The 19,744-nt window shown below is 40.7% G+C and overlaps 1 protein-coding gene across 5 annotated transcripts in view; it reads right to left on the minus strand.

Annotated features, from left to right (window-relative positions):
* Nucleotides 1-19,744, minus strand: part of LOC142376708 (glutamate receptor-interacting protein 2-like) — a 402,317-nt gene that overhangs the window by 39,375 nt on the left and 343,198 nt on the right. For all 5 annotated transcript variants that reach the window (XM_075460179.1, XM_075460180.1, XM_075460177.1 and 2 more), the window contains exons 8-12: nt 19,461-19,608; nt 17,768-17,937; nt 7,319-7,474; nt 6,138-6,290; nt 5,873-6,059 (exon numbers count right to left, since the gene is read on the minus strand). In XM_075460179.1, coding sequence (XP_075316294.1) covers nt 5,873-6,059; nt 6,138-6,290; nt 7,319-7,474; nt 17,768-17,937; nt 19,461-19,608 — 814 coding nt within the window. The remainder of the gene's footprint in view (nt 1-5,872; nt 6,060-6,137; nt 6,291-7,318; nt 7,475-17,767; nt 17,938-19,460; nt 19,609-19,744) is intronic.

Raw genomic sequence — 19,744 nt, forward strand, 5'->3', positions numbered from 1 at the left:
ATTATAACATGATGTTCTACTCACCCCTGCTTGTTGTTGGTCATTTGGAGCTGTTCCGAAGATATTCGCGAGGCGTCTGGCTGCTCTCTTGAGATATTCGGCCATGAAACGGTTTCCTATGGGCAAGCTTATACAGGCACAAACTATGCTGTTTATAATTTATTAATTACTGTACATTAGCACTGATAACGTGGAGGTGCGTCGCTTACTTAAAAAAATCCGGGTTACTAATTTTGAATTTTAGCCGAATGAATAAATAGGCAGCAGGTCTGTGGGCTGTCTGTGGCAGTAGCACGACGATGACGTCAGTAACACCCACTTTACGACAAAAAAATCAAAATTACAATAACCCGGATTTTTTTAAGTAAGCGACGCACCTCCACGTTATCAGTGCTAATGTACAGTAATTAATAAATTATAAACAGCATAGTTTGTGCCTGTATAAGCTTGCCCATAGGAAACCGTTTCATGGCCGAATATCTCAAGAGAGCAGCCAGACGCCTCGCGAATATCTTCGGAACAGCTCCAAATGACCAACAACAAGCAGGGGTGAGTAGAACATCATGTTATAATGTGAAATCAAGGGCCCAATGTCAAAAAACCGATCTTATCCTTTAAGGCAAACAACACTTCAGTGATTCACTGAACTGAAATACAAGCCTTGTTACTCTCTGGTACTGAATAATCAGAGTAGTGCTCCTCTTGCTCAAAAGAGACATCTGCCGGGAGAAATTAAGGATGAAGCAATTTGTCTGCCTCTGAACGAGTCCTCACCAACATGCAGTTATTGTCCCTGGATTATCGCTTGTTTTAAAACAAACACATAACTGCTGAAGCTTCCGTTAAGTTATGAGTGGGTGATCTGCATCAATGTACAGTCAGACATCTTCATTTTGAGCCACTGAGGAATAAAAGGCCTGCCAAGGCTCTATTCTCCATCTCTTTCCTTTCTTTTGCAATATTTCTTTGGTAATCAAGAGTTCTACTTTTTCCTTATTATCTCAATCTGTTCTTTTTAAAAACATATTTGCTTTTTTGTGCTTTATTCAAGATTGTGCCATGCGTGGGGTGGTCGGTAGCGTAGTTGGTTGTGCATTAATATTCATTCAATATTCACAACAAGGCACAATGTGTAATTAGGACAAGTGTTATGGCTCTGCTCTCCCACAGCGGCCCATATACAGAGGCTACAATCCTCGCTGGTTCCAGTCCCAAATTGGACGGCTCTTTGCTGCATATTGTTCCCCCTCTCTGCTCCCTGCTTCCTGTCTCTCTTCAACTGTCCTAACCATTAAAGGCATAAAATCCCCAAAAAATAATTAAAAAAAGATTGTGCCATGTGGTTTTGCAGTTTGAACTTTGACAAATTTAACTAGTAGCTAGGGATGGGAATTGTTAAGAATTTAGTAATTCCGGTTCCATTATCGATTCAGTTCCTTATCGATTCTCTTTTCGATTCTCATCTTGTTATTTATAGTTAAAATGGCTTTAGTTGCATAACACTTAGATTTCAAGTAAGCACCAAATTTTATCTATTTACCTCATTTTACTTTTCCCTGCCTCGATGAAATGGGGAGCTACAGGTATGCGGTAGCCCGACTCTGAGGCCGACTCTGAGCCTGCATCACTCTTGCAGTCCTCATCAACTAAATGTTAATATCAGATGGGAATTATTCATACAGCATGTCGCTAACATTATAACAATCAACAGGACCTGGAAGTTTTACGTTACCTGGGACTTTAGAGACTGAAGACGCTGCGCCACAAGCTCCCCCGCGAGAGTCGCTGCCATCGCTTAGCAGCGTGTCAAAGGCTGTGTTCGAAACCGCCTACTACATACTACATACTTGAAAACGGCATACTGATCGATCAGACAGCATGCAGAGCGTTTACACACAGTGCACTTCACTCCTGCCCGAGCCGAAATCAGCAGGCCTGAAAAGCTGATTTCGCTTAAGCTCTAAACTCTGTAAATATATAACTTTAGCAGCATAGGAAACATTTTCAGGCGAGAAAGTAGTCATTTAGACCCACAAGGTGTTGAAAATCTGACAAAATACCGGCTATTTACAATTTTGTTCCCGCGAATTCGGCGCTAAAGCTAGCCGCAGTGAGCAACGCACTTCCGGTTATGCCGTTTTGACTGCTCTCGTCCCGTTAACGGAATTTGACCGTTCAAATGGCGATGGGCGACGTCACGTTACGTTGCATCTTGGGTAGTTTGAGTGTGACAAGTAACCTTATGATGAATACTCAACATTTCGGCGAATTTAGTATGCATCTAGTGTACATCCGGGAACTTAAAAAAGTATGACTAGTAGGAATAGTAGGAGAAGTAGGCGGTTTCGAACACAGCCAAAGACTTTACATTTGTGCAAAGTAACTGCATGCTGTGTGGTCACATGTTTCAGCATGTTGGAGGTATTTCCCCCTTTGATGTGATCACAGCTCTGCACGTGTTGCAACTGGCCCTAGTTTTGTTCCTTTTTGGTGAAATATAACCAAACTTTGGAGCGCTTCTGCCTCGAGCCATGTTGGAAACATTCTGAGCCAAAATACGGAGCGTGCACATGACATCATCGCGCAGAAGCGTCAGGCGTTAGCAGAACCTATAAACGGGATCGTTAGGCAGCCGGATTAACAATTCCACGTGAATAAATTAGTGGGAGCCGGTTCTCCATTCCCATCCCTACTAGTGGCACATATATTTGTACTTTGTAAAGGGTTGGTTTCATCCCTGCTCACATTTGGCAAACCTTGGTGTTGCAGGGGACATTTGTGTCATCTGCGCAGGAAGATATACACAGGTTTAAGGGTAACATACGGTCCCATCCAGATAACATGTTTTTTTTTTAGAGAAGGCCTTGCATATTTCAGCAATACAATGCACAATGCATGGCTTTTAAGTAGAAGACAGAAGTTCTGAGTTTTCACTAATTGAAAACACAAAATACAACAAAGAAGACCCAGGACTGCTGAGCAGCTGGAATCCAACGTCAGACAAGAATGGAACAACATTCCTCTCCCAGAGGTCCGGCTACTGCTATCTTCAATTTCCAGATGTTTACAGACCGTTGTCAAAAGAAAAGCGGATGAAGCACAGTGTCCCAACTTTTCAGACATGCCGCTGCCGTACATGGTAATTCACACTCTCACACTCATAGGGCATATTTTAACCCTTTCCTCACATGTAGAAAAGAACATCTCTGACCAAAGATCACCTGATGGAGTCATGCAGTTTTTCCTATCCCACCATGAGCATTTCTTCTGTTACTTTGCTGTATTTCTGATCATATGACAAAGAACTGAATGAAGAAAACAAAGAACACTCTCAATATTTTCTTTTTTCTAAGTAGCGCCACAGAAAAATGTGTTTAAATTACACTAAATGCTGTAAGTTGTACTGGAAGCAAATTCAGTGCAGCGTGATGGTGATAATTTGGATTCAAACTGTCGAGCAGAGAGAAAAGTATGCACTGATTCCTCTGTAGTGGGCGAGGGGGAAGCTAATTAATCAGTGTTGTTAGTGTGGGCGCTAATGGTAAAAGGAGGGTGGCCTCAGGGCGCAGAAACACACCTAGCACTCAGAAAAGCTGTTAATATGATGGAGACGTCAGGCAGTGGACACATGAACATACACACATGATGCACACACAATTAACGATTTACACAATGAGGCTTAGATGAAGTTTTGAGGAACAGAGTAATAAGTGACTTTAACAGGCAGATGCACTTGGACATCAATATTTAGAAAACCCTTTCTAAACTTAGGCACATGCTCATGCACCCATGCATGACGCAGAGCCAGGGAAAGCTGTTCATACACCGAAACATCAGCATAGCTGCAGAACAAGAGCCAAATACGTCACTCAGACACAATAATTCTGTCTATCAGTTAGCACACATACAGCTACTACACTGCAGTTGTGATGTTCTCTGCCTGCCACCACAGAGACATCACAAGGGGTCCGGAATCCCCCCATTTCCAGGGATAAAGACTGAATCCCCCCTCAACATTTCATCAAAAACAGTACGCATATATAATTTGACACAATATGCACTGAAAGTTTTTCTGTTTTCCATGCAAATCAAAGCCTTTGAGAATTTTGCAAACTTCATCTGGCTCTGCTATAAAAACCAAACGATTTTCAGAAATCATTCAGTTCGCTTGATAGAATAAAAGAAACTAGCAAAAGTCTTCTAAATGAATCTTGTCTAAGCTGCCTTTTAGGTCAGTTAAAGTTTAGCGTTTCAGTCCGAGTTTGGAAAAATGTAAAGGGAATGTACCTTTAAATACCTTTAAATACAGTGGAAACTCACCGGCAAAGCATTTCCATGTTTATCAGAGTCAACTCGGCACAAATAAAGCAACACCAGAGAAGTCTGTGAACCTTAAGCCATGTGCTTCTGACTGGTTTGGAAGTACAATGACCTTTGTTGTGCACACTGACCGGCCTGAATTGCCCTGGAGCACTCTTGTGCTGAGAGACAACAATTCATTACTTTGGTTTCCACTCCTGCACCACACTTTTTGGCCTCTTTAAGGTGACAACAAATTCATGCGTATGGCTGTGCATGTGCAGGGCTCACAGGGAGATTTGCTTTTATGACAGTAATGTTTCATCATGCAACTGTAGGAGCAGCTGAAGAGCAATGTTAGATTAGACGCATAGTAGCTTATAACAATATGGTAACAATAAAAATCATTTTGCACGCTAGCTCCTTTAGCCAGCGTGAGGTGCAGGCACCATGTTTCGGTTTTTAATTAAAAAAGGGCAAAAACCAGCACAAAAAACAAACAAAAATTTGCATGAAGACGCCAGAGAGGGGACGAGCAGGCAAAAACCATGCTCATCTTGAATGTCTCACTATGATTAAAACAACAAACTACAAATACAACATAAAGAAAGTCAAGGACATGCATGCCAGCTTCCGCTCATCCCAGTATTAAGGTAAATGTGGTCTTAATTGAAAATGTATTGGCTGCGTTGTTTCTTTTTTTGTGGGATGTTTTATATGTAGAAATGCATATTTGCAAAAGGAGACTTTAGTATGTTGTGGTAAAAGTGGCTCTTTCCTGGATTTTGCTCTGCCAATGTGGCTCTTGTGAAATAAATAGTGAGTATCACTGATCTAATCTATCACTTTTATGTTTTCTTATTTAAATTACTAATCCCATCCAACTTCTGAGTGACATTTCTGCTTCCAGCTGCCAACCTTGAACTATAGTCTGGCTTCTGTTCTCCAATTTAAGCACCATTTATTTGCAAACGTCCCATAGCGTCCTATACTGTCGGATTATGTAAGATTTTAATTGAATTTCCAAAACATGTGTACGACTTCAACATTTTTAATTAAGGATCTTATTTTTTTAACCCAACTGCAGCGTTTGCTTAAGAACATTAAGGGAGAAAACAAGCAAAGCTCTGAAGAAGCCGACGTGTTTTGGAATTGAAGAACCAAAAAATTAAAACTTCTGTAAAAATGTAAAAAGCTTGCATCCTTTTTTTTTAACTGTCAATATTGTAAATCAAATCAAATCAAATTTATTTGTAGCACATTTCATGTACAAAACAGTTCAAAGTGCTTTACATAAAATAAAAGCATTGCAGCAGGGAGTGGAAGAAGCATTAAAAATACATAAAAGAATAGAAAGAGAAACAAATAAAATAATTTAAATGAATTTAAAAACAAGCAACAGTCCAGATAAATGAAAAGATATCGTGCAGATTTCATGCATAGACACATGAGAAAAGAAATGTTTTTAACCTGGATTTAAAAATGCAATTGTAGTGAAAAGACTACACATTAAACACACGTTTTATAGATTTAATGCATCCATAAGAGTACAAATGTGTCTCTGTGAGCTCACCTCTCTGCTGAGCTGTCGGGCTCTATGAATCGGATAAGTGGCGGTGCGGAGAGTGTTTCTGTAGCGAATATTCCTCCTTGCAGCTGCACACCAAAGCCATTAAGTGGATCTCCGTTTAAGACGACCTCGCTGGTCTCCACGTGAACCACCTGACCACCCGGACCAACCGAACTGGACGCCAGGGACACTGAACACAGACATAAGCACATTTATCAGGCTGATTGCCATCCCCTCAGAGAAATGTGCAGATTTCCACTGAACTCACAGGAACTCTTGTGCTCTTTCTTCCTCTGCCGTCGCTTGAGCAGCGAGTTTCGAGGACTCATGGGAACTGTGGGCCTGGGCAGCGTGCTGGAGCTCTGACTGCTGGGGCCTGACGTGGTGGTAGAGCCCGGAGAGAAACTGGCAGATACTAGGGCTGCAAAAAGAGAAAAATATAATGTTTGTGGTTCCAACACAGCAATGAGTAGAAAGAAAAAGAGTGATGTCACTGCAGGTGTGAAAAGGGAAAAAAATAAAAGGCTCATACGGCACGAGATGAATGCAACAAACATAAGTATGACTGTAAAAAAACTAGGGCTGGGCAACGATTAAAATTTTTAATCTAATTAATCACATGATTTCCCTGATTAATCACGATTAATCGCATTTGTACGCAAAATCCAAAAATGAATTCAAAGGTAGTGTATAGCTTTTAGCATTTAGTTTTATTTTAAATGTGCTGCCATATGAATGAAAGTGCCATAACATTTGTTGTGCAATCACACTTTTAACATCAGCATCTTTCTGTAGTTTTTATGTAGAAGCCTCGCTCCACTGTCTGTTTCCTTGAATGACTTGCTGCTATCAGTTGTGTGTTTTGCCTTTAAGTGATATTTTAGACTGGAACTACTACGCTGAGAAGACAATTCAACTTGGCAGTGTTTACAGATGACTTTGGTTCTGTCGACTCCGCCGTCTGAAAGAACTTTAAAATGAAAATGGCCGAGTAAAAGTTCCGTACCCTTCTCCATGTTTGGTGGATCCGCCGATTACTTTCTTTTCCGGTTCCGACAGCAGATAGCAACAGACTTTTACAATAATAAAATAAGTAATAAAATGTACAGAGGCTATAGTCCTCGCTGCAGCTGGCCCCGGTTCAAGTCTTGCATCGGACGGCCCTGTGCTGCGTGTTGTTCCCCCTCTCTCTAACCCTGAACTTTCCTATACATTAAAGGCACAAAAGCTCCCCCCAAAAAATATTTTTAAAAATTATTATTTTTTTAAAATAAATAAATATAACCTGTGCGATAAAATATTTATCGGCATTAAATAATTAACGAGTTAACGCGATAATAACGAGTTAACTCACCCAGCCCTAAAAGAAAAGATTTACCACTTTTCCCATTTACTGGCAACTTTGAAGGATTTTACCCTGCTGGCTGGCTGACAGGATTATGCTCTTACACTTGCAGTAGTCCAGACTGTTGATTGTGTTGTTGTTGGAGGCGGCCCACGATTTGTTGAGCGTGGAACTTGTGTTGCACTGGGTGGAGTTTGGAGGGTGACAGTAGTTCACACAGGGGTCCCAGGAGTGGGGATGGTCTGACTTCTGGACCTTCACTGGAACACACACAAGTCAATTTGTTAATTAGGTCCTTGCCACGCTTGGATTAAGCTCTTAACCCTGAGGAGTTAGACATGTCCCTTACTGCTATATCTGCTTATAATCACCTTTTAAGGCACTTCATATTATGATGTGTTGCATATCAAAATGTGCAGAATGAACCAAAGATCCGTCCAAGTTGGTGCATGCTGACTTTGCGGACCGATTAATTTCAGTAAATCTCAAAACCCACCGCATACACGACAGACTTATTTTACACGAAAAGAAATACGTGACTTGATGTGAAAATTTATTCTGTGCGTGACGGCACAGACTCCTAAGAGTTAAAGGTGCAATGTACGACTCCAGAAGACCACCAGGTGTCACTGTAGAGCAGCAGCGTTGGTCCAAAACAGACCTAAGCAAGGTTCAAGATTCAAGATAGTTTTGTTTGTCACATACACAATCGTACACAGTACAATGTGCAGTTTGCAGATTTAGTTTTCCTCGGGAAACCGTCCACTTTAAGGAATCTCATCTGAGGGCATTCTTCAGACAAAAACATTCTTTCAGTGAATATACATCCTCTAATATCTTGACAAACAATTGCTTCTCTACTGGACTGAGGTTTAAAACATTGTATATTCAACCCTTGCCTACCTAAATCTAACCCAGTTATAATTCTAACCTTAATCATAAAAAAGAATGCATTCAAAATGAATGGTCAGCTAATATACTGTGAAAGTAACCAATAGGACACGAGTATGATACGATGCATAACTGGATCTTCATGACTTTCTTCACAGTTAAATGTATCAAGAAAGATGTTAAAGTATCTTTATATGATCATTTTGTAAGTGTTCTGTGGGGTATTTTGGAAATTGTAACCCCATGTAATTCATTCTAAATGCTTCTGGCTTCTCCTGCACTCAGAAGCATGTACCAACTTGTACCAACTCTGTATCCAATGGAGTGGTCCATGGCATGGTGGGTTGAGCAGGCGCCCCATGTACAGAGGCTACAGTCCTCGCTGCAGCTGGCCCCGGTTCAAGTCCCGCATTGGACAGCCCTTTGCTGCATGTCTTTCCCCCTCTCTCTGCTTCCTGTCTCTCTTGAACTGTCCTGCCCTTTAAAGGTAGGGTAGAAGATCCTGGATTTTGAGTCCAGCGAAGCTGCATTTTGAAAATACACAGGTAAAAAGTCCCAACCCTTTTCTTCACTTTCCCCCCGAAGGCACGCCTCTAGAGTACATGAACACGCACGAGCACGAATGTGCACGAGCGCTGTTCTGACAGCAAGCATCGATCGTTGCCGTATTTAGTATATGATAACTATACGTTTAATAATGCTAGGTGCTAGCCAAGCTGGCTCTAGTTTAGCTTCCTGCCAAGCTTCTGGACGCGTAATTCGTTCATGGAGCAGGGTACGCGCACAGGGGGGGAGGAGGGGGAGGGAGGGAGGGGGAGGGAGGAGCAGATTGCAGTTTGATAGACGGCATCAGAATCCAATCATTATGAACGGACCGTTCACAATGATTGGATAGTGTTTTTCCTAGATTGTACGTTCTAGAGGCCACTAAAACTTTTCATATTTGTGTCAAAACTTTTAATTAATTGGTTGGAATGAGGGTGTGAAGAGTATTTCAAGCAATATGTAAAAAAATGTAAAAAAAAAGATCCCCTACCCCACCTTTAAAGGCATAAAAGTCCCAAAAAATGATTAACAAAAACTTCTGAATGAAACTTTTGCTCAAGCAAAACGGTGCGTGGAGCCTTATCAGGCCGCTAGAGCTGACCAGTCAGAGCAGACTGTGACTTTCTGTTTACCACATGTTTCCATGCATGGTTCAGTTGAACTACGGTTACAGCTCAACTACGTCATCTAACTGGGCAACTGTCCTCGTTCCAGCTTTAAAGCAGCTGAATTTATTTATCGACTAAAGTAAGTCCGGCTCCGCTAAAACAGAATGTGGCGATATGCACCTTTCAGTTTGTTGATGTTGGGCTTGCTCTGGCTGTCCTATTACATTCTGGACAAAACCAATTTAGCTAGTGGCAAGGTATTACCAAGCTGACAGGTAATACATGGTTTATCTGTATGCTTTATGCATTTATTCATTTATTCATTACAAATCAGATGCACACTACTGTCCTTATTCTCTGTTTCATCTTCTTCCTTCTTCTGTTGCTTACAGGTCAAAGCCCAGGGCAGGAAGAGTGGCGCATTATCCGAACATCCAGCAGGTTTAGTTTCACTTCCAATCGCATTGTTGGGGTGTGTCAGTCAGAATTTGGAAAATTTGATTTGGTATGATTTCGTCTGACTAACATGGTTCCACGTACTTTAAAAGTCTGGTTTCAGTCAGATATAGACTCATAATTCCTGTAAAACTGACAGGAATCATGAAAATATGCTGAAGCAAATTCATGGGATTTCTGTAATAGCTGATAAGCTTTCATCATTCTACCATTGTAAGACACTAACACTAATTCAGAGTTCACATTAAGTGCACTTATCGTCACCAATGGTCATTTAAACCACAGTCTGAACAGAACTGTACTGAGGTCCAGCCTGCTGCTTGGCCTAACGATAATCTCTATTATCGGCTCTATTTAGTTCCAGACGCTTATAGCGTGCCGTCTCTTTGGGGAACAATTTTATTTGTAACTGTTAGTTGTCTTGCAGGCTACAAAGTGGTGTGTTGTTAAGCACCATCACCTCACAGCAAGAGAGTTCCCGGTTCAAATCTCGACTGGGGCCCTTTCTGCCTTGAGTTTGCATTTTACTCAACCTCTGACAGATGGTACCACTGCTGCTAAATATTTATATGTACCTAATAAAGCAGGTCCCTTCGGAGATCATTACTGAAGTTTATTGGAGTCTTTCTCTAATTAAAGTTGATGGATTTGTATTGATAATACTTGATTCAAGTAACAGTTTCATTTCTCCAGTTTTAGCAGAGCACTTCGCTCTCAGGCTGCAGGTTTACTTGAGGTTCCCAGAGTTTCTAAAAGCAAAATGGGAGGCAGAGCCTTCAGTTATCAGGCCCCTCTCTGTGGAGCCAGCTGCCAGTTTGGGAGGCAGAGCCTTCAGTTATCCGGCCCCTCTATGTGGAGCCAGCTGCCAGTTTGGGAGGCAGAGCCTTCAGTTATCAGGCCCCTCTCTGTGGAACCAGCTGCCAGTTTGGGAGGCAGAGCCTTCAGTTATCAGGCCCCTCTCTGTGGAACCAGCTGCCAGTTTGGCTTCAGGAAGCAGACACCCTCTCTACCTTTAAGATCAGGCTTAAAACTTTCCTTCCTCTTTTTCAGCAGGTATCCCTGGCCTGGTGTTATAGTGCTTGTTGTCCCCTCTTTCCTGTCCTTTCAACCCCCAGCCGGTCGCGGCAGATGGCCGCATGTTTGAGACAGGTGGTTGAATCGAAGAAAAAATTCAATTCAATCCATTTGTTTCCTAAGCCAAGCAACTTTGTATCAATTGGCATTATATGAATTGTAGTGGTTTGGATTTATATAAATTGATTTAATTGGATTATCCAGAATTTAACTGAATGAAATTAAAAAAACAACGAAAAAAAAAACTTTGAGGTTATTATTTCATTACTTATCAAATAGATTTGTAATAAGATCAGTCATCCTTTTGTGACTTATCTGCAACAGAGTGGCTACAAATGCAACCCTGGAAGAAGAAAAACTGTGCTGGGCTGTGCCATCTGTTAAAAAGTCGCATTTCCTCAGATGTTGGGGGAGAACATCCTCTGGGGAAACTCCCACTGAGAGCATCAGTATACAATCAAGGCTGCAGTCTGGCAACCTACACAGCTCCATGTGTAATTCCTCACCACACATACCCCTCTGAACTCTGAAGCTGATCCAAAGCTGCAATGTGTTGCTGCTCCCATCCAGCCGAGACTTATCCAAACCACCGTGGTGGAGGGAAGTCTGAGGGGCAGAACTGTTGGGCAACTTCAGGGTGAATTCTGAGAAATGTGGGAACAATGTCCCATCTAATCCTTACCGAGTAGAAAAAAACAGAGTTATGATCAGGTGTGGAGAAGCAGATCTGCTGACAGCAAACGGCTGCAGAGCCGCACTGTGGCAGACAAGGATGCACAAAAGAAAGTCATTTGCAGACTTACACGTGATGAATGGATGTGAGAAGACACGGACTGATCAAGCCACTATGTGCATCGCTAACACACACAAACACACAACGGCAAAACCTTTAATCAAAGCGTCTATTAATAAAGCAGCGGCGAGCTGGCTGCAGGGTCTGCTGGAAGGCCATCAGTATCCTAATGAGCCATGTTCGTCTCTCAACATACAAACGCTGGAACGGCAGGCACACAAACACGATTACAAGGAAGAAAAGCGTGAATTATGCTTCCACGGGACAAACGAAGGAGATTTCAGACGAGATGGAGGGCAGCTTTTAAATGTGCGCGATTGCTCACATGAATAACTTCAAGGCCTTCATTCAAATTGTAGCTTTTTGCCTCTCTAAAAAAAAAAATATATATATAAATATATATAATAAAAGAGAGCAGAGAAGAAGGAAAATAAAAGGAGTATAATAAGAAAATAAATCAAGGTGAAAAAGGAATTTTCTGTGAAGGAAGGAGGAGAGGAGATTAAAAAAAGGACGGCGGAGAGGACAAAGCAGCAGGCTGGAAGCAGTTTCTGACAGCTGTAAGAGAGGTACAGTGACTTTAATTAAATACCATCCTGCTTCTACATTACCTGTCACTCCACTGGATTACTCAGCTGCCCATCACTTCACCCAACACAGCCTCGTCCTGGTCTTTTAATGCTGCGAATAAAGTCCTATCCCACACATTTGGGCTGAATTCAACTGAAGAAGAGGTTTAAGTTCAGTTCAAAGGAGACGTGAGGAAAAGGAAAAGTGTTGCTTTGTTTGGGGCCTCGTTGGTGTGACATTTTTTTCATATTTTCAATCCCTAAACTGTTCAGATTTCTACGTCACCCTTCCAGCTCAGAGCAGAATAATCCAGCCTTTATTCTTTATTTCCAACAAACGTTTAAATCAGGCTGCATTCACCGTACCTTGGAAATATGAAGTTGAAACTCTGATTACTTTGATATCAGCAATGAATTAGCAGTTATACAGTTCATCTAAAAAGTAATAATAATCTCCAATACCTTATATCCCAATGAGGAAATCTGATTTGTAATTGGTGTTTTCATTGATTGGAAGCTGGATATTCATTTTCCTTTTGTCCCTGAATGCACCAACAGGAGCAAAACTATTGTCAGTATAAATAATAGATGACAGGTTTCTGCTTCCTCTTACTGTCTTTGGGGAAAAATTCATTTGAAGTGCACTTTAATATTGTGTGAGTCTGTTCCATCCATTGATATGGGGGGGGGTTATTAACTATACTGCAGCCAGTAAGGGAGGGCAATCTACATGTTTTGGTTTTTTTTTTTTTTTTATTTGGCTTGGTTTCAAATCCATTAGAAAAAAAAGAAAACACTGATGAAAAGTTACCCTGAGAACGATTAAAATTTTTAATCTAATTAATCACATGATTTCCCTGATTAATCATGATTAATCGCATTTGTACGCAAAATCCAAAAATGAATCCAAAAGTAGCGTATAGCTTTTAGCATTTAGCTTTATTTTAAATGTGCTGCCATATGAATGAAAGTGACATAACATTTGTTGTGCAAACACACTTTTAATATCAGCATCTTTCTGTAGTTTTTATGTAGAAGCCTCGCTCCACTGTCTGTTTCCTTGAATGACTTGCTGCTATCAGTTGTGTGTTTTGGCTTTAAGTGATATTTTAGATTGGAACTACTACGCTGAGAAGACAATTCAACTTGGCAGTGTTTACAGATGACTTTGGTTCTGTCGACTCCGCCGTCTGGAAGAATTTTAAAAGGAAAATGGCCGAGTAAAAGTTCCGTACCCTTCTCCATGTTTGGTGGATCCGCCGATTACTTTCTTTTCCGGTTCCGCAGCAGACGGCAACAGACTTTTATAAAATAAAAGCCTGTGAGCAACAGAGTTTTACAATAATAAAATAAATAATAAAACAGGTGGTCCGTGGCGTAGTGGGTAGAGCAGGCGAGTCCCACATCGGACAGCCCTGTGCTGCGTGTCGTTCCCCCTCTCTCTGCTTCCTGCTTCCTGTCTCTCTGAAATTTCCTATCCATTAAAGGCCCAAAAGCCCTCAATTTTTTATTTTTTATTTTTTATAAAAAAAAAAAAACATGCGTTAATGTGCGATAAAATATCTATTGGCGTTAAATAATTAATGCGTTAACGCGATAATAATTAATTCGCACAGCCCTACATATAAGCAATAATGTTTTCAGTCTGATGTATGCTAGTTTGAGTTCTCAGTGTGCTTACTGCATGCACTCTCATATGGTAGTAAATATGGTAGCTTCAGGGGTTATTAAGTGTAACTGTATTCAGATTTAAGTTTGCATGGTCATACAAAACTGTATGACCACTATTAAATAAAGCCCACCCTAAGGAGGCGAGTCGAATAGCTCCATCCACCCTCAAAAACCTGCTGCTGTGAACGGAGCTGTGAAGATGTGATGAGAAGAGAGCTGTGGACCTATTTTGACAAAGTAGTGTCAGACATTTTATCAAAACCTTAAAAAAAAAAAGGGGGGGGGATAATTGGTGTAGAATTCCTCATTTTTATTTGTAGCGTTTTAGCCCTCGTTGCCTCATCTCTCTCATCCTCTCTGATGTGCGTCTTAATCAGGTCAACAGAAATGCAGTGCAGAATATTCCCACCAAACCCAAAGAAAAGAGTAGGTGTGGGCACATTTACATGCCTGAGAGGAAAAGACAAAATAAATTCATGCGTTTTAAAGCTTAACGCTACTGCACTGGAGGCTTTATCACAGGCTCTGTGTGAGTGATTATCTGCCTTTCCACTTGCGTACATGTCTCATTTATGAATGTGCACATTTGTCTCACTTGAGCCCCTCAGCTTTAAGCATTAACCCAGGATAATAAAGCAGTGTCTGGAATCAGCATTCTCCTTGTAAACCAGAGGGCATTAATTCTGTAACAGACGAAAGGCCATCGTCTGGCCACGGGTGAAAAAAAAAAAAAAAGCTCCTCCAACTCATTAGGCAAAGAGTTGCCACCGAAGATGAAAACATTCCTTTGTGTTGAAGAGTGGGTTGAAAGACACGAGAGGAAGGTGACTGTGTTTTACTGGGATCTGCCAGATTAGGGCGACCTAATCGACTCTAAATAAATCTTTTTTGCCATTTTAACTCTTCTTTGATTCCACATTCCTGTAAAAAGTGATCAGGAACTCAGCACAAAAACATGCAACTGTAACTGCTGACCACATGTTCTCTAATAAAGGTAGGAGGTCCTGATGCTGTGCACCATCCACCCATCCATTTTCTATACCCGCTGAGGCTGGAGCCTATACCAGCTGTCATTGGGCGAGAGACCGGTACCGGCCCGTGGGTCGTTTGGTACCAGGCCGCACAGAAAGAATAAATAACTTACATTATTTCCGTTTTATTTATTATCCGAGTCTGAACTATCATTTATTTTGAAAAATGAGCGAATTCTCTCTGTTACATCCGTCTATGACTCACTCTTGACACGTGTCAAGATGCTTGTCTCGGTCACGTGATACATTAACGCTAATATTAAACCCACAAGCCAGCAAACTAAGTAAAAACGATTCCAAAGTACACGATAAGTCCTAATATGGTGATGAATTTTGTCTAAAATCTCCCAAAAATCGATTTCTGAAGTCTATTTTCCCCGTTGTGGGATGAATAAAGTATAATCTAAACTAATCTATAAGGTTATCTTCACTAAAGTGAAGCCGATCTGTGCGCTGAAATGTGATGCAGAGGAGGTCCTGACCAGAAGTGCACAAGTTCTAAGTCTAGATGAAGGTTTTGAAACAGATTACTGAGGAGCCTCTATTTCACGCCACATGGCAGTGGCTCAAACTTCATGCACACTAAAGTAGCCACATAATAAAAGCTAAAAAAAAAACAACTAAAAAGTCTCTGTGTAGGTTTAGTTAATGGTTCGTTTAAGAATCCTGTTAGTTTTGAGGTAAACAGCAGTGCAAATGGAAAAATATAGCCATTATAAATTTAAATGGCAGCTTGCTTTACACAGCAATAAACAGTATCTGAAAGGGGCAAAGAGGTTGTTGAGTCAGTGACAGTATGTGGGCAGATAAGCTGTGGGTTTTATGATCTAAAAAAAATGCAGGTTCCATTTACATTTCATTATACTTTATATATATATATATATATATATATATATATATATATATATATATATATATATATACATATATACATACATGTATATCTATAAAGAAAATGTCCATTTGTCTGTGCTTGTATGCATATATTTTACCACCTATATGTGACTTCCATCTGGAAAACTGTGACAGTGTAACACAACCTTCGTACTTCGTCAGGGCTGTTTAAGACCGTAAATATGTCAGTGAGCTGTTCAAATTAGCGGCCAGCTCAGACTTCCCTGTCCGGTCAGAGTGATGGAGCGAGCTTTGATTAGAACTACTCTGTTGTCACCTGCAGAGCAGCACCCATCATAGCAGCAACCCCCAGCTTCGGAGTGTATGACAGGCCTGTGGAGAGACTATTTTTCAGGGCAATGTTCAGCAACGGTCAGCAAAAAACTGTTTTTTTTTTTAAATTCATAGCCTGACTTATTCTTTTTTTAACCAAATTTCTTTAATAAAAAAAAAAAAAACGAGGACACCGCCTAAATTAATGCTAAAGCAAAGGTGCAGATGTTGATAATTAACTGTGTTTCCAATCCTGTGTCGATGATACCTCCAGAAAGGTTCAGCAAGGATAGTTCTTTTAAAGGAAAATGAGAACCTTCCATGTTTCCTCTGAGATGATGACTCTTTTACAGAAGTTTTATCGAATCTGTTTTAACCTTTTGTATTGTTGCATGCTTTGGAAACCTGAACTTGTCTGATAAGAATCCGTCTTGTTAAAACTGCTGGAAAAATCTCGGTGTCATGCCCATTTATAGCAGACAGGTCCTGAGGAAGGCTGATGCTGTTCTGGATTGTCCTAATCATCCGCTTCTAAACGAGTTTGACCTTTTGCCCTCAGGTCGTCGTTTTCCTATAAGCAGGATTAAAAGACTTCAGCTTTCATTCATTTACTTAATGCTCATGTTTGCACTGGTGTGGCTTATTTGCACACCTGTACATTTGCACTTTTCATAATTCTTGGTAGTAATTCCCATTTTTGGTAGAAGCTCTGGACTGAACATTTGCTGGTGATTTTCTATATGTGTATGGTGCTCCTTATATTGTGTTGTTTCTATTATGACTTTTATTATTGACTTTTAATTGGGTTTTATTCATATTGCCGGTACTATCAATGTGTACCTTGTCTTTTGTGTGCTCCTGCTGCAACACTAATTTCCCTTCGTGGGACAATAAAGAGAGAAAAAAACAGCTTTAAATGAGAGAAATGTTGAGAAATTGGGCTTTTTTGATGTATAAATTACAGGCTACAAAATATCCAAGCCTGAATGAGAACAGCTTTATATTTATATATCTTTTGTTGACTGTTGCATTTGTATTCATACAAACATTTTTTAAGATTCCTGTATGAGTACTAATGATGAAAAGTGGAGGGTTTCTATTGTTGGAAGTCCACTAGAAAACGACAAATACATCTGTTTACTCCCTGAGCACAGCTTGCATGCTGAGATGCGTCAGAGCTTTACAGATCAATACGACGCCATGATGCTGTGCAAAGAAATGCATTTTAAGTTGGTTAAAAAGAGGACGAGATTCAAGATGTCCAAGCTTGTGCACGTACCATCCAAAGTGCACCTCAAACATGTTTGAGCTTATGTTGACGCTTATGATACTAGACTCGTAGACTGTAAAAAAACGACACAGAATCACTTGTAAAATCAACAATCATTGCTGGATTCAGTAATTATGAAAGTGATATCACAAAAGGCTCATGACAACAAATTGAGCAGTTTTTACTCAGATTAAACTGCCAGAATGTTTTTATTCGCTGCCTTGTGAAGTTCTGTTACATGCAACTAGACAATGCCACATTCTTCAAATCTAAAAACTTACTTATTTAGGATTGCTTTTAATACCCAGTAGTATGATGACACTTTTATCTTATTTTATCTTATTTGATTTTGTTGTATTCTCTTTATTTATTACCTGCTGTAAAGCACTTTGGTACATCGTAATGATTGTCTGTAAAAGGCTGTATAAATAAAATACATTTACATACGGATTGTTAATCTTGGGGGATTTGACCCACCTGTGTCGTGCTGTTTCCCAGTTAGCCTTGTTTGATGTGAGGGAAGTATTTCTAACTTGACCAGTTCAGTTGTGCTGGCCAGCAGCTGAGTCGCCTCCAGGACTGTACAGTGCTCTGTCGATGTCCCGTCTATGGACAGCAGGTGATCCCCAGTGTGCAACGCTCCACATCTGCTTCATCAGGAAGAAAGGAAGAAGAAGAAGAAGAAGAAGGACTGAATGATAACAGTACAGATTCTGCTGATGGCCTTCTTTTTGTTACTTTGCCATCCAAAGCTGAGGTCAGATTAAAAAAATTCAGCTAACCTGTTCAGCTGACCGAGTTTATTCTAGTTCAAATGCTTTATGCATATTTTATAGCCGGACTGAGGCTCAGCTCGGGGAAACATCCTCTCTCTACCGTCTGTGTCAGCTATATGGCTGGACACCGGCTTTGTGTCTTTCTGGGTGTTTTTGTGTGTGTGCAAGCGGATGTAAAGTACATAAATGCAACCCCTGCATATCTGTAACCCTGCAGTGTAGGACTGGCTTCAGAGCAGGGTGTAATGTGATGTTCATAGATGTTTATACAAGTCGTATCTGCCAGCAGAAAGTACATCCTCATTCAAATTCAAGGTTTAATGTATCAGGATATAATAAAAAAGGAATAAAAAAAATTTGTTTGAAACATATTATACCATGTCACGTTTTACAAATATTAAGCCAGAAGTCCATCCTTACACCTTCCGTAGGATTTAAAAGGTTAAAAGGATAGTTCGCCTCTTTTGACATGAAGCTGTATAACATCCCATACTAGCAATATCATTTATGAACATTTTCTTACCCCCTGCTGCGTCCTGTGAGCCGAGTTCCAGCTGAGTTTTGGCGTTGATGAAGGTATGCAAATGTATTACTCTTTTTAAGGCATATTGTTTTGAGAAGCAAAACACTTTATTTTTTAAACCCCAGCCAACTAGCCGGACTACCTTCATCAAAGCCAAAACGAGGCTGGAACTCGTCTCACAGGACGCAGCAGGGGGTAAGAAAATGTTCATAAATAATATTGCTAGTATGGGATGTCATACAGCTTCATGTCAAAAGAGGCGAACTATCCCTTTAAGAAGCAGCCGGGTGCAGTAAGCAACTCTATAAAGGCAGAAGGTTTGTCAGTTTGCAAAGTGTTCTAGAGTCAGATGTGAGGCCGTCTGTCCGACAGCTGAAGCTGGGCTGAAACTGGCTCATCAACAGGACAATGATCCCAAACACAGCAGCAGATCTACAGCAGAATGTGTGAAGAAGAGAAGAATCGAGGTGTTGCAACGGTCCAGTCAGAGTCCAGACCTCAGCCTGACTGAGATGCTGGAAAGAAGAGTGGACCAAGATTCCTCCAGAACCATGAGAGAGACTGATAACGTCCCACAGGAAATGATAACTTAAAAGTCTTTCCTGCGATAGGTGATTCTATAAGCTGCTGAATCACGGGGTGGACTTTATTTCATTTCTTTATTTTGGATTAGTTTAAAGACACAATGTAATACGTCATGTGCTTTTGTTCATCCGAGGTTGTATTTACCTGGAAAAGACCAGATGATTCAGTGTAAACCAGGATAAAGATAAAGCCATGACACGCATGTAGCTTTGACAGTATGTTCATGTTTGATGACACAGACACTGTTTCCAGGTAAAGCTGAGTGTGTGAGACTGTGCGTACACACCTGTCCACCACGCTGCCAGGTTTAACCCGGTCGAGGACAATAACCTGCTTGTTTCGATGACTGGCTGATGTCAGCGTGATCCCCAGCGTTGCCCCTGGTGACTTGGCGATCTCCACCAATAGTGGACCAGAGGCATTCGTCACTGTGTCTGATTTGGAAAAAAAAAAAAGGACTTTAGTTTTTATTTTTGCTCTTTCATGCAACGACACAGCAAAGGACCTTTCCTTTCTTTATAGTTTTAACAAACACTGGGAGATAAGTCTGAGATATAAATGTACTTGAAA

Source organism: Odontesthes bonariensis, chromosome 3, assembly GCF_027942865.1.
Source record: "Odontesthes bonariensis isolate fOdoBon6 chromosome 3, fOdoBon6.hap1, whole genome shotgun sequence".
Taxonomy (NCBI): domain Eukaryota; kingdom Metazoa; phylum Chordata; class Actinopteri; order Atheriniformes; family Atherinopsidae; genus Odontesthes; species Odontesthes bonariensis.